The 13,489-nt window shown below is 36.0% G+C and overlaps 1 protein-coding gene across 5 annotated transcripts in view; it reads left to right on the top strand.

Moving 5' to 3' along the window:
- Positions 1–13,489, top strand: part of NFXL1 (nuclear transcription factor, X-box binding like 1) — a 55,060-nt gene that overhangs the window by 7,717 nt on the left and 33,854 nt on the right. For all 5 annotated transcript variants that reach the window (XM_007115208.4, XM_007115207.3, XM_055086000.1 and 2 more), the window contains exons 4-12: positions 494–603; positions 2,582–2,715; positions 3,943–4,121; positions 4,353–4,514; positions 4,616–4,716; positions 5,302–5,416; positions 6,717–6,841; positions 7,457–7,579; positions 11,222–11,312. In XM_007115208.4, the coding sequence (XP_007115270.1) occupies positions 494–603; positions 2,582–2,715; positions 3,943–4,121; positions 4,353–4,514; positions 4,616–4,716; positions 5,302–5,416; positions 6,717–6,841; positions 7,457–7,579; positions 11,222–11,312 (1,140 nt within the window). The remainder of the gene's footprint in view (positions 1–493; positions 604–2,581; positions 2,716–3,942; positions 4,122–4,352; positions 4,515–4,615; positions 4,717–5,301; positions 5,417–6,716; positions 6,842–7,456; positions 7,580–11,221; positions 11,313–13,489) is intronic.

The following is a 13,489-nucleotide window of genomic DNA, read 5'->3' on the forward strand; positions in this document are numbered from 1 at the left end:
TATTTAGTTTTGCTGTGTTGGGTCTTCGTTTCTGTGAGAGGGCTTTCTCTAGTTTTGGCAAGCGGGGGCCACTCTTAATCGCGGTGCGTGGGCCTCTCACTATCACGGCCTCTCTTGTTGCGGAGCACAGGCTCCAGACGCGCAGGCTCGGTAGTTGTGGCTCACGGGCCTAGTTGCTCCGCGGCATATGGGATCTTCCCAGACAAGGGCTCGAACCCATGTCCCCTGCATTAGCAGGCAGATTCTCAACCACTGCGCCACCAGGGAAGCCCAAGGTAACTGTTTTTGAATCAAGTACATAAGATGTAATGCATGGACTTTGTGACCTCTTGGCAGTTCACTGGTTGCTTTTTTCTTAAATTTCTCATTTTTTCAGCTATATTTTGAGAAATTGATATTACTAGACAGTTCTCACATAATATGGTGCTGTTAGTGAGTTTGTGTTATTTTCAGATGTTGCTTAACCTGAAGTTTTCAATTTTTAAATTTCAAGATGGAGATGTTCGTGAGTTAGAGCGAACAAAACAGTATGTAAATGAAGCTTTTCAAGCAGGGGCTATGACATGCTTAATTTGTATTGCTTCAGTGAAGAGAAACCAAGCAGTAAGTTTTTCTCCTTATCTAAATTAATGTTATCTCCCCCAAATATCTTATTTTGCATTTATAATTTGTAACCATTTATTATTCTTTTTGCTTATTTTTGTTTAAGAATACTTCATTGAGAATTCTCTTTATGAATTGATACTCAATTTTTGGGATTCTTTAATTAAAAGAAAAATAGCTCTAAATGAGCAATCAATATTTTTAGCAATTTGATAAAGCATTTTTAGTATCGGTACTTTAGAGATTCCCATAAATACTGAAATATTAAGTAAACTATATTTCATTACTTTCAGCAGGTTTAAAAAAACATAGATATGCTCCCTGCCTTCAAGGAAGTAAAACCTAGCAGTGACAATTACATTTTATTAGTGAGCTTCTCTTGTGTTGAAGGCACTGTGGAAAGTGGCTAGGGTTAATGGGGAGAGATGGATTCAGAGATAACTCATGTACATAGAGACGCTATGGCCTAATGGTGAAGTTATGTATATATACATTTAAAGGGCATTAATAAAGCAATTAAGGGGATGTGATGACCGAATATGATAGACTCACCATTTAGACCTCAGCTTAATCCACTGCTATTATAGCAGCATTGCCTAGAGAGAGAAAGACAGGTCAGATGTGAAATGGATTGGTCGTGTAGAGTGAATCAGAAATTTAAAATATATTGGGTAGGATAGCGTAGCAGATGCAGGTGCCTTTGGTGCCCTGAGTCACATCTGGTTGTCTTACTCTGATTTCAGCTGCAGTGGAGGAATAGTCTCTCTGCATGCGGATGCAGTTTCACTGTAAACACTTGCTATGTGTGTGAATTTTTTTTTCCAGCCTCAGTGCTTTCTCCTTGGGAACTGACTCAGCCAGGAAATGGGTGTAGTGCAGCGCAGAGTTAATGCCTGTTGGGGCAGCATTCCACCATAGGGAGCTGGGGGATGAGTGCCCTAGCCTCCTGTTTGTTAGTGGTTGGGGCTGGGGGTGTCCTAGGCATGTTTTACGTGGTTTTTCAGAGCATCCCTAGCAGGACTGAACTTTGGCCCTTAGCGATAGACAGCTCAACAACATACAGTTTATTGGCAATTCCTCTTCCCTATCTTGGCCTTTTACTTCTGCATCCCAGTTCTTTTCTTGGGCACTGCTTTGGGGGGGAACTCAAACTAAGAAGTTGGCTTTTTTTCAGTGCTCCTGCCTGCTTATGCAATATATTCCATGTCTGATTTTATTAAACAGCTGCAAAATGTTATGACGAAAAGTGAACTGATTTTTGTCAGTTATAGCAAAGTATTGGCTGGTTAAAAAAATTAATTACTGTTATTCCTTAAGCTGTTAAATTTTGTATATGTGTGTTTGTGTGTGTGTGTATATATACACACACTGAAGTTTTTTGCTTACCTAATTTTTAGAATTTAGCATTAAGTGCTAGACTAATAGGTTTTATATAACTGAAGGGCAACATAGAGATTGTGTGTACATATTTGTGTTTAAGGATTTTTTTTGTGGTGTTATTTATAGTTGGAAAAACCTAAATGTCCAACAACCTGAACTTGGTTAAATTATGGTAAACAAATCAACATGATATCTACTGTACAGCTATAAATATCATATTATATGAACCTACTTGATAAGGGTAAATGCTTGTACTGTGTTAAAAGAAAGGCTATGAAGTTATATATCAGTACAGTATGACCTCATTTTTTAAAAGTATGAAATATATATGAAAAAATTGGAGACTCTGCAGAACGTTAGCAGTAGTTGTTTCTAGCTGAATGAATCTGCATGATTAATACTATTTTTCTTTAAAGTGTTCTACATGTACATTAGTTTTTATAAAGAACATCTCTTCTGTTATGTGGAAGGAAAGTTTTTTTCTTTAATCCTTAGGTAGCTCTTGAAATAGTTTAGTGTGGTGCTTATTTTAAAGTATTGTGGAATTATCAAAGAAAAATCATTGCATACTTGTTAATTTCTGATACCTTTGTCTTAGGTTTGGAGTTGTTCAGGATGTTTCTGTATATTTCACATGCCCTGTATCCAGAAGTGGGCTAAAGACAGCCAGTTTCTGGTATCTTCTCCTTTGACGGATGATGATTTTGGAAAGAGAGATTATCCCTGGCCTTGGTAACTTTTTCTAATTTAGTTGGAATGTTTAGTTGTAAAAATCGTAGCTCCTCAGTTGCTTTATTGACAGTTTAAGTATCCATCCTTGGCCTTCAGTTAGTCATTTGGTTTGTGAAGATATGAGACCTGCTAATGGCTCCCCCTGCCACCCCAGTTTATATAACTACTAGTTCCTTTTGCTAACTAATAAATAATTCAGACTCTGTTTTTCCCCTGCAAAACAACTCCTTAGTAATCCTTTTTAAAGAACTTTCATTTCTTTAGAACTAGAATCCATCAAAATTCTGGTACTTCTCTCAGGAGCTCCTTTTAGTATGTATTGGTATCACATTGTACAAGACTGTCCTCTAACATTTTGATCAACGGCTTCCGATTTTATCCTCAAAATCTCTCAAAACTGCAGGTGTATATTATCCAATCTTATTAAATTTTCTATATTTATTATGTTAGTTTGGCTTCTAGGACTAAAACTGCTTTATTTTAATCTTGATAGGTAAAAATCAGAGAATGTGAAACAGTATTTCAACTTTTCTTTGACTTAAGTACATTTGAAATATGTATATTTTGTATTAGATGTTGAGAGATATGAAATTCTTTGTTTATTTTCAAACATTTTCCCCCGTAATTCTAGATTTTAAGTCATGTTTCTTGCTGCTGTATTACCTACCTATAACCAATTTCTCTCTTCTTCTTGCTATTGCTAATATATTTTGCTTATTTGTAGACCACCCAACTGAACTTTTAAAGCATTGAACTTTATAAAATTGGAATGAATATCTCAAGAATAAAGTTCAGGTTGTTAGTAGAAAGCTAATGTTGCTTTCTTTTGTAGCTGTATTTTAGATATGTGTTGTTTAATATGGTAGCAACTAGCCACACATGGTTATTTAAATTCTTAAAAATTATGAAATAGAAAATTGTTTCTTCCTCAGTTGTACGCATTAGCCACATTTCAAGTGCTCACTAGCCATGTGTGGCTAATGGCCACTGTGTTAGACATGACAGGTATAGAACACTTCCATCATCTCAGGAAATTATTGGACAGAGCTCTTGTAGATGGTTGAAATTGATTTTAGTAAAATCTTGTTTCTTACTAATATAAAGATGGAGCAGAGGTTACATTAACATAAAACTGATTGTATATACTCTATTTTTAAGTATATTTATATTTCTGCCTCATGTCACTTTTATAAATGAAATTAACTTCAGTAATTTCATTCTTTGTAGTCCAAAATGTAGGTTTGAATACAAACGATCTGACACACCTAGTAGGTACTATTGCTATTGTGGCAAAGTGGAAGATCCACCTTTAGATCCGTGGCTTGTGCCTCATTCATGCGGCCAAGTATGTGAGAGAGATTTTAAACCTCCTTGTGGCCATAAGTGTTTACTCCTCTGCCATCCAGGTGAGTTATATATTATATTTCTAATTGTGTGTGGTTATTTCTCCTTATGTTGAGGTAAAAAAAATTGTGAGAGTTGAACTCAGAACTTAAGTTTACATAAGAAAATATTGGAAGGGATTGCCTTTTAAAGTATCAGTATGGAAAGTTTTAGAAATTCCTGATAGGTGTAGGAACTGAAAATTTTTACTTTTGACTTCTGATTTTTTTTTTTTCCCTTTCATTGGATTCTAGGTCCATGCCCTCCTTGTCCGAAAATGGTCACAACTACTTGTTATTGTAAGAAAGCAAAACCTATCCCTCGTCGGTGCAGTGCTAAGGAATGGTCCTGTCACCTGCCATGTGGACGGAAATTGCTTTGTGGACAACATAAATGTGAAAATCCTTGTCATGCAGGTAAAAGATCATACCTGTTAGGTGTTCCGGCCTTAAGCAGAAGTAAAGCAGTCTCTGTTGCTTTTATAATGTTCCATGCTAATTTATCATTTTGATTTTAGGAGGTTGCCCACCCTGTCCAAGAGTTAGTAGGCAAAAGTGTGTCTGTGGCAAACAAGTAGCTGAAAGAAGCTGTGCAAGTCCACTGTGGCACTGTGATCAAGTAAGTGTATATGCATTTTGAGGAGTGGGTGTTAAAGTATATAGAAGCATAAACAATCAGAAATGCTAATTAGGTTTAGTTGGATAAAAGGAGAGGAAGAATAGCAACTCAGATGAATTATATTTATGTTTTAGGAAACTTTTTCAATTTAATATCATTTTAATTACCAGGGGAAATTTTTTTTCAAATTAACAGCTATTTGTTGAATTTTGGATTTAGTACATATGTACTCTTTCCTCTTTTCCCTCTTCTTAAGTTAATCCAATTGAGGAAGTAGTATTGATTCTGTAGATTGTCCTAGAATTGGCATGGTTTTAGTACCATTTGGAAATCTTTGGTGGATGACCATGTGAAACTGCATGTTCTTTTTCCTTTATTATATTTAAAAACTATACTCCCTGGCGCATAAGAAATGTGTGTGTATATGCTTATGCATATATACATATGATACCTATGTAAGATATAAAGCATAATAATTTGAGGAATCTAAAGAAGTTTCTTATTTGTGACTGAGAAATGATTATGTCATGTACAAAGTCTTTTGTTAACTTTTAAGTCGTTAGTGCTTATTGCATTTTATTTTAGGTATGTGGGAAAATACTGCCATGTGGTAATCATACGTGTGAGCAAGTTTGCCATGTAGGTGCTTGTGGAGAATGCCCTCGATCTGGGAAAAGGTTCTGTCCCTGTCAGAAGTCAAGTAAGACTTTTTAAAAAACCTTTAATGGGATTATAATTATTTATCATGCTAATTAGAGTACTTTCCTAATTAAATTAGATTTCTCTGGGAGCTCATAATGTAGTTTCAATAATAATACAAATTTGTTTTTTTTTTTTTTTTTTTTTTTTTTGGCCGTGTGCGGGCCTCTCACTGCTGTGGCCTCTCCCGTTGCGGAGCACAGGCTCCGGACGCGCAGGCTCAGCAGCCATGGCTCACGGGCCCAGCCGCTCCGCGGCATGTGGGATCCTCCCGGACCGGGGCACGAACCCGCGTCCCCTGCATTGGCAGGCGGACTCTCAACCACTGCGCCACCAGGGAAGCCCAGTGAAAATAATAGGCTGTTTTTCGAGATTCATTATCTTCGATTATCCAAGGGTCACCATTATGAATAGTGTGCGGACACATGTAAATCTGTTTAAATAAGATTATGATGAATGTAAGAGTTCCAAGATGTGTTCCTTTTAGTTCCTCTCCCCTTCTCCCTTTCTTTTTTTCTGTCCATGAATAAATCTCTGCTAAAATTTGAAAAAATAAAAAAAAAATGACTAGGCGTATGTGGGTTCAAATCCCACCTTCATGAACTGCAGTTTTCTCACGTTAAATGGGGACAATAATAGTACCTTCTTTATAAGATAATTGTGAGACTTAAATGATAAAATGCACGTATTTAGTATAGTGGCCAGCACATAAAGGAAACCTAATAATTATAAGCTATTGTTATTGTTGTGTATTAGATTATAGGTGAATTTAGTTTGGGCTACTTTGAGATAAAGGCATAGAAGGGTTACAGTTCAAGTTCACTTTCTTGACTCAGCACCAATACCAGCACACATATTTATAAGATTATTGCAAATGCTTGTTATAATATGTTTATGTTAAAGGTCAGTTTCATAGTTTTTAAGTCTAGATTTTTTTTTTGTCTCCATCCTATGGGTTGTTTAGAGCAAATTTTTTTTTTATTATTCTATATATTGTAGAATTCTTTATAGTGGTTTACATGGGCTTTTGTAAAGTATTTCTGAAGTAGTTAGCTCATAAAAATATGCTTCTTGAGAATGGTAACTTGTCATGTATCGAATTCTTTTTAAAAAGCATAAACTTTACAAATATAGGGGTTATTTTCTTTAAAGTTAACTTTCCAATAAATATGTAGATGCAAAAGTTCATAGTCTGAAAGACCTGTCATTCTCTAGGAATCCACAAGTACATGGCACGTTATTAGTACTTTATAATAATGTATGTTATTTTTAATATTGATTTTTTTTTTGTCTGCTTCTAGAGTTTTCTTTGCCTTGTACAGAAGATGTACCAACTTGTGGAGACAGTTGTGACAAAGTACTTGAATGTGGAATCCACAGATGTTCACAGCGTTGTCACCGAGGTCCTTGTGAAACATGTAGACAAGTTAGTCATGTCCTGTAATGATTACTTTTACAGCTATCTGTCATAATATGTCAAGTGGGATTGTTTTCATAAACATCTGTGTCATGATCTAATATTTATGATGAAGCAGGAGAGTATGCCAGCAATTAAATCTGAAATTACCTTTTTTGTTTTGCTTGGTAAAAGTTTGAATGTTGTTATTTTTATAGACTAGTGTGGGGTTGTTTATTCTCAGAAGATACTCAAAGCAATGATGACTTAGGCCTAGGGATGATAGGGAAAAAAAATGCCTAGATGTCATTCTGGTTTTGACATACTACTAGATAATCCAGTTTTCTTGTTTTACTGAAACTAGATGCGTAGATGTTATGGTGTAACTAGATATAAGGGGTTTTAATGTGTGATGTTTTACTATTTAATATCAAATTTTTACTAAATTTAATAATGGAAATTCTGTGAAGTCTTTTTGGAACAAACAAATGTCTTAGGAAATTCTCCTTTATTTTTTTAAAAGTCTTTCATACAAAACACTCTTAAACTTTTCTCTTTCATTTTTTATTAATTATAGAGATTGCAGTGTGAAAAAAATCATGTCAACAAAAGTCAATTTTAATAGCATTTATTTGATTCTTCCAGGAAGTGGAGAAGCATTGTCGCTGTGGAAAGCATACAAAACGAATGCCGTGTCATAAACCGTATCTTTGTGAAACTAAGTGTGTTAAGATGCGGGACTGTCAGAAGCATCAGTGTAGGAGAAAGGTAATAAGCTTGGAAAACTGATTTTAAAATTCTCTTGGATTTTTCCTCTTTGGGCCCATGATAAGTGCCATCTTGACTTGTTCCTCAAATACTTAGGCATATTCTTTGCTTTCCGTATGAAATATTAATAAATGTTCTACATTATTGTTTGTATTAGTGGGAAATCTTAGCAAGGTTTTTAAATAACAAGGGTCTCTTTTTGTCCTGTGCATAGTTCCTTCTACTTGGTTCTTCGGCTGTTTCTGTTCCCTGACTTTATTTATTTATTTAAAAAAAAAAAAAACATTTATTTATTTGTTTATTTATTGGCTGCATTGGGTCTTTGTTGCTGCACATGGGCTTTTTCTAGTTGCGGCGACCGGGGGCTACTCTTGTTCGCGGTGTGCAGGCTTCTCTTTGCAGTGGCTTCTCATTGTTGCAGAGCACAGGCTCTAGGCACACGGTCTGCAGTAGTTGTGGCACGCGGGCTAAGTAGTTGTGGCTCGTGGGCCCTAGAGCACAGGCTCAGTAGTTGTGGCACACGGGCTTAGTTGCTCCGCGGCCTGTGGGATCTTCCCAGACCAGGGCTTGAACCCGTGTCGCCTGCATTGGCAGGGGGATTTTAACCACTGCACCACCAGGGAAGTCCCTGTTCCCTGACTTTAAAGCATCATAGCAGTGTTAGTGGTAGTTTGTTTGGCATGGTAGAGGCTTAACTTCTGCTGTTCAGATCTTATTTATAGAAACTTGGTTCAGTGTAAGGTCAACTGGAGAATTTTATTGAGTTTGTAGATTTGAAGTTTTTTTGAGTCCCTATTATTACTGTGAATTATCCCTCTATCTCTGGTAAGATACCTTGTTCTTAAATCTATTAAATATAGTGATTTCAACTTTGTTTTGCTTAGTGTTCATACAGCATATATTTTCCATTCTTTTACTTTCAACTTATTCAAATCTTTATATTTGAAGTGGATTTCTTACAGACAGCAATTAGATAAGTGTTTTATTTAGGTAATTATTTTGTTTTAAATCTTTATCATTTAATTTGGGTGTAGATCATTTACATTTATTGTGATCTTTAATAAAATGGTTGGATTTAAGTCTGTCATTTTGCTGTTTTCTATTTTTTCATCTGTTCTTTGTTTCTTTTCCCTCTTGTGTCTTCTGTTTGAGTGTTGTCTTTCAATAATTCCATTTTACCTCCTTTATTCAATTCTTACACATTTTTTTCTTTTCTTTTTTTTTTTTTTTTTTTGGTGGTACGCGGGCCTCTCACTGCTGTGGCCTCTCCTGTTGCGGAGCACAGGCTCCGGATGCGCAGGCTCAGTGGCCATGGCTCACGGGCCTAGCCGCTCTGTGGCACGTGGGATCCTTCCGGACTGGGGCACGAACCCATGTCCCCTGCATCGGCAGGCGGACTCTCAACCACCGCGCCACCAGGGAAGCCCTCTTACACATTTTATACCCATGTATTTTATAAACCTCAAATATGTTGTTTTTATTTTTGCTTTAAACAGGTATCTTTTAAAGAGTGTGAAAAAGTAAATAGTCTTTTATATTTATCATCAAACTCATGATTTTTGGTGCTTTTCATCCTTTTATATAGATTCAGGTTTCTATCTGATTTCATTTTCTTTTGTCTGAAGGGCTTCCTTTAACATTTCTTGTAGTGCTCGTTATGAATTCTTTCAACTTTTGTAAACTGTCTTTAGCCTTTGTTTGTGAAAAAATATTTTTACTGTAGAATTTTAGTTTGACAATTTTTTTCCCATTCTTTAAACATGTTGCTCCACTATCTTTGTTATCTTTGTTCCTCTGTATGTAATGTATCTTTTTTCTTTGGCTATTTTTAAAGATTTTTCTCTTTATCATTAGTTTTCAGTAATTTATTTGTGATGTTCCTTTGTATAGCTTTCTTCATGTTTCTTTAGTACAATTTTTGTTGAGCTTCTTGTATGTCTTTATAGTTTTCATCATATTTGTGAAATTTTCAATCTTTATTTCTTCAAATATTTCCCCCACCCATTGCCTTCTGAGACTCCACTGACAGGTATGTCATGCTGCTTGAAGTCCCATAGGTCACTGATGCTCCATTTATTATTTAGTCCTTTTAATTTTCATATTTAATGGTAGCTTATATTGTTTGTCTTCAAGTTCTCTAATTTTCTTCTGCATTGTCTAATCCCATTGTTTATCCCATCCTGTGTTTCTTCATCTCAGACAGTATTTTTTCATCTCTGAGACTTGGAGTTGTGACTTTTTCTATATCTTCCATGTCTGTCCTTTTCATGCTCATGCTCTCTTCTGTCTTCTTGAATATAAGTGAATAGGTTATACTTCAAATGCCTATTTTAATGTCCTTGTCTACTAATTCTGTCATCTGTCATTTCTGGGTCTATTTTTGTTGATTGAGTTTTCTTTTCCTTTTGGATTATTCTTTACTGCTAGGTGACTTTTGATTGGTTTCCAGACATTATAAACTTTATGCTTTGTGCTACCACTTCTCCACAAATTCTAACCACACTTGCCTCTCTGACCTATGAATTTTGTCTCCTCAACTTGGTGAGACCACTGGGCTCTGCTTGTGATCTTTCTCCTTGTGTCCAGGTCTAAGCTTGTGCTATCATAGGACTCATCTTGTTTGTTTCTGTCCTCATAGGGGCTTCTGTCCTGTGCTGTCTAATTGTCTAATGTCTGAAAACTGCTGTTTCAAATATTTTGTCTGATTTTCTAGTTGTTTAAGGCAGGAGAGTAAATCTGGTCATTATTAGTCATCATGGTGAGAAACAAACATCTAAAGGCTTATTCACGTTGTGGACCACATAACCTTCTTTTTTCCCACTGCCACTGGGAAAGTGATAGGCACATAGTATTACTTGGTAAATATTTGCTTAATTGAATGAACTATTTTAACTTTTAATTGATTTTCAATAATGTGTATTTTGTTTTGAGCTATTTTTATATACTGAAACTTGTTCTTAAGTAGGTTACAAACCCAAGTTTCTTTAAGACAATTGTAGTCTGTATTTCCTTTCCAAAGTTTGTCAAGGAGTTAGAATGGCAAGATGGAACTTTAAGTAGTTGCCTTGTGTTCATGAATGAAAATTGGGACAGGTCATAGACAGCTATATGTCTAACAGATTGGAAATCAGGGAGTAACAAAACAGCACTAGAAGCAATTAGCCTATCTCTGCTTCTTTCCTTTAGTCAGTCTCTGATTCTTTGGTTTGAAAATAACTGCCAAACTAATCTATACATTGAATGGGTTTTATTGTAATTAAATCTTAAAAATAGCCAGATTATTTGCCTGAATTGACTGTAGGGTTTGACCAGATCCATTCCTGTGGTTAATGTTGTCAATTTCTATGTAGATAAGTAGAAGAGAGACTCTCTTATGGAACTATTTTAAGTCATAGAATAATTAACTGAAGGGCAAGAAAATTTAGCTTGATTTCACTAAATTAGGTCATTGTCTATTTAAACTTATAAGTTCTTAGTAAAACGTATTCTACACAAGAATGTTGATATTCTTGAATACTTTTATTCTTATAGTGAAAAGAACTATCTTTTGATTTCCCTAAGTTCTGTGAATAACTAGTAATGACATTCATATTACGTACGGTTTTCAAATTACCTGTTCTTTATGTATTGCTTTCCCTTCAGTGTTGCCCTGGAAACTGTCCACCTTGTGATCAAAACTGTGGACGGACTTTAGGATGTAGAAACCATAAGTGTCCATCTGTCTGCCATAGAGGTAAAATTTAACAACAGCTGTAATTTTATGTTTATATTTACATAGTGCTTTCTCGTTGATAGAGAGCTTTCACATTTATTATCTTACTCTTAGCAATCTTGAGAAGTTAGAGCAGTTGCCACTATCCTTATTTTATGGATGAGGAAATTTAAGCTGAAGAGGATTCAGTGGTTTACTTAGGGAAATATCTAGTAAGGCATTATAGCCAAGATTTGAACCCACACCTTTTGAATATAAACTTCTTTCTATAATACCATGTTGTTTCCTTACTTCTCCCCAACCTTCCCCACATAGTTTTTAAGTTAATTAATAGGTTTTTCAGTACTATTTTGAATTTTAGACATTGATATGAAATTAAGTCTAGTAAAGGATTGGATATATTCTGTCCAGTGGTTCTCGAAATTTTTGGTCTCAAGGAACTTTTACACTCTTTTTGGACCCAAAGACCTTTAGATATTATGGATTTTATCTATTGATATTTATTGTATTTGAAATTAAATTCAAATATAATAATATTTATTATTTTATTGAAAAATAGTACCATAGTACCCATTACATCTTAATACGGTAACTTTTTTGTGAAAATTAGCTACTTTCTAAAAAAAGATTTAGTGAGAAGAATGATACTGTTTTACATTTTTGCAAATGTCATTAATGTCTAGCTTAATAGAAGATAGCTGGATTCACATATCTGCTTCTGCATTCAATCTGTTGTGATAATCCCTTGTCATATAGCTTCTGGAAAATTCTAATCTATGTATATAAGTTCTTACAGACCACCTGAAAGGGTCTCAGGGGTGCCTGAGTTATTAGAGATTGAAAACTGAGTTAACTTTACTCATTTGGAGTATGTTGATATGAAATGGAATCTACTGAAAGATAGTATAAGGTAGTGGAGAGAGCATGGGTTTAAATTAAGAAGTCCTGAGTCAAAAGTGAACTTAGTATTGGGTTGGCCAAAAATTTTGTTTGGGTGTTTCCATATTTATGGAAAAAACTGAACGAATTTGGCCAACCCAATAACAGCTTTATGACCTGGGACAAACTACTGTACTGTTTTTTCTTGTCTTCCTTTGGGATTAGGTGGATACTAGATATCTCCCTTAATATCTTAATCCTTTCAGGAATCTTGGAAGGTATTAGTGTTGTTGTGTATAAGGAGGAAGCAGGCAAAGAGACTGTTCGCCCAAGGTCATAGAACTAGTTGCAGGGTCAGGATGTGAACCCAAACTTTAATAATATTTCCATTATACCATATTGCCTCCCCATTAGGAAAAATGGCAGATATATTAACCCCATAGGCATTTCCCTGTGGATATTCTCTGATTTGTCAGTGTCTTTTTTTTTTTTTTTGCGGTACGCGGGCCTCTCATTGCTGTGGCCTCTCCCGTCGTGGAGCACAGGCTCCAGACGCGCAGGCTCAGCGGCCATGGCTCATGGGCCTAGCCGCTCCTTGGCATGTGGGATCTTCCTGGACCGGGGCACAAACCCGTGTCCCCTGCATCGGCAGGCAGACTCTCAACCAGTGTGCCACGAGGGAAGCCCTGTCAGTGTCTTTATTTATTTATTTTTTTAGCATCTTTATTGGAGTATAATTGCTTTACAATGGTGTGTTAGTTTCTGCTGTATAACAAAGTGAATCAGCCATACATATACATGTATTCCCATTTCTCCTCCCTCTTGCATCTCCCTCCCACCCTCCCTATCCCACCCCTCTAAGTGGACACAAAGCACGGAGCTGATCTCCCTGTGCCATGCGGCTGCTCCCCACTAGCTATCTATCTTACATTTCCATGTGGCTGCTTCCCACTAGCTGTCTATTTTACATTTGGTAGTGTATATATGTCCATGCCACTCTCTCACTTCGTCTGAGCTTCCCCTTCCCCGTGTCCGTGAGGTGATACCTCATTCTAGTTTTGATTTGCATTTCTCTAATGATTAGTGATGTTGAGCATCCTTTCATGTGTTTGTTGGCAATCTGTATATCTTCTTTGGAGAAATGTCTATTTAGGCCATATGTGCCAGACCCACAGGCAGCATTGTTCTCAATGGCGAAAAACTGAAACCATTTCCACTAATATCAGGAAGAAGACAAGGTTGCCCACTCTCACCACTATTATTCAACATAGTTTTGGAATTTTTAGCCACAGCAATCAGAGAAGAAAAAGAAATAAAAT

Source organism: Physeter macrocephalus, chromosome 7 (assembly GCF_002837175.3).
Source record: "Physeter macrocephalus isolate SW-GA chromosome 7, ASM283717v5, whole genome shotgun sequence".
Classification (NCBI taxonomy): Eukaryota; Metazoa; Chordata; class Mammalia; order Artiodactyla; family Physeteridae; genus Physeter; species Physeter macrocephalus.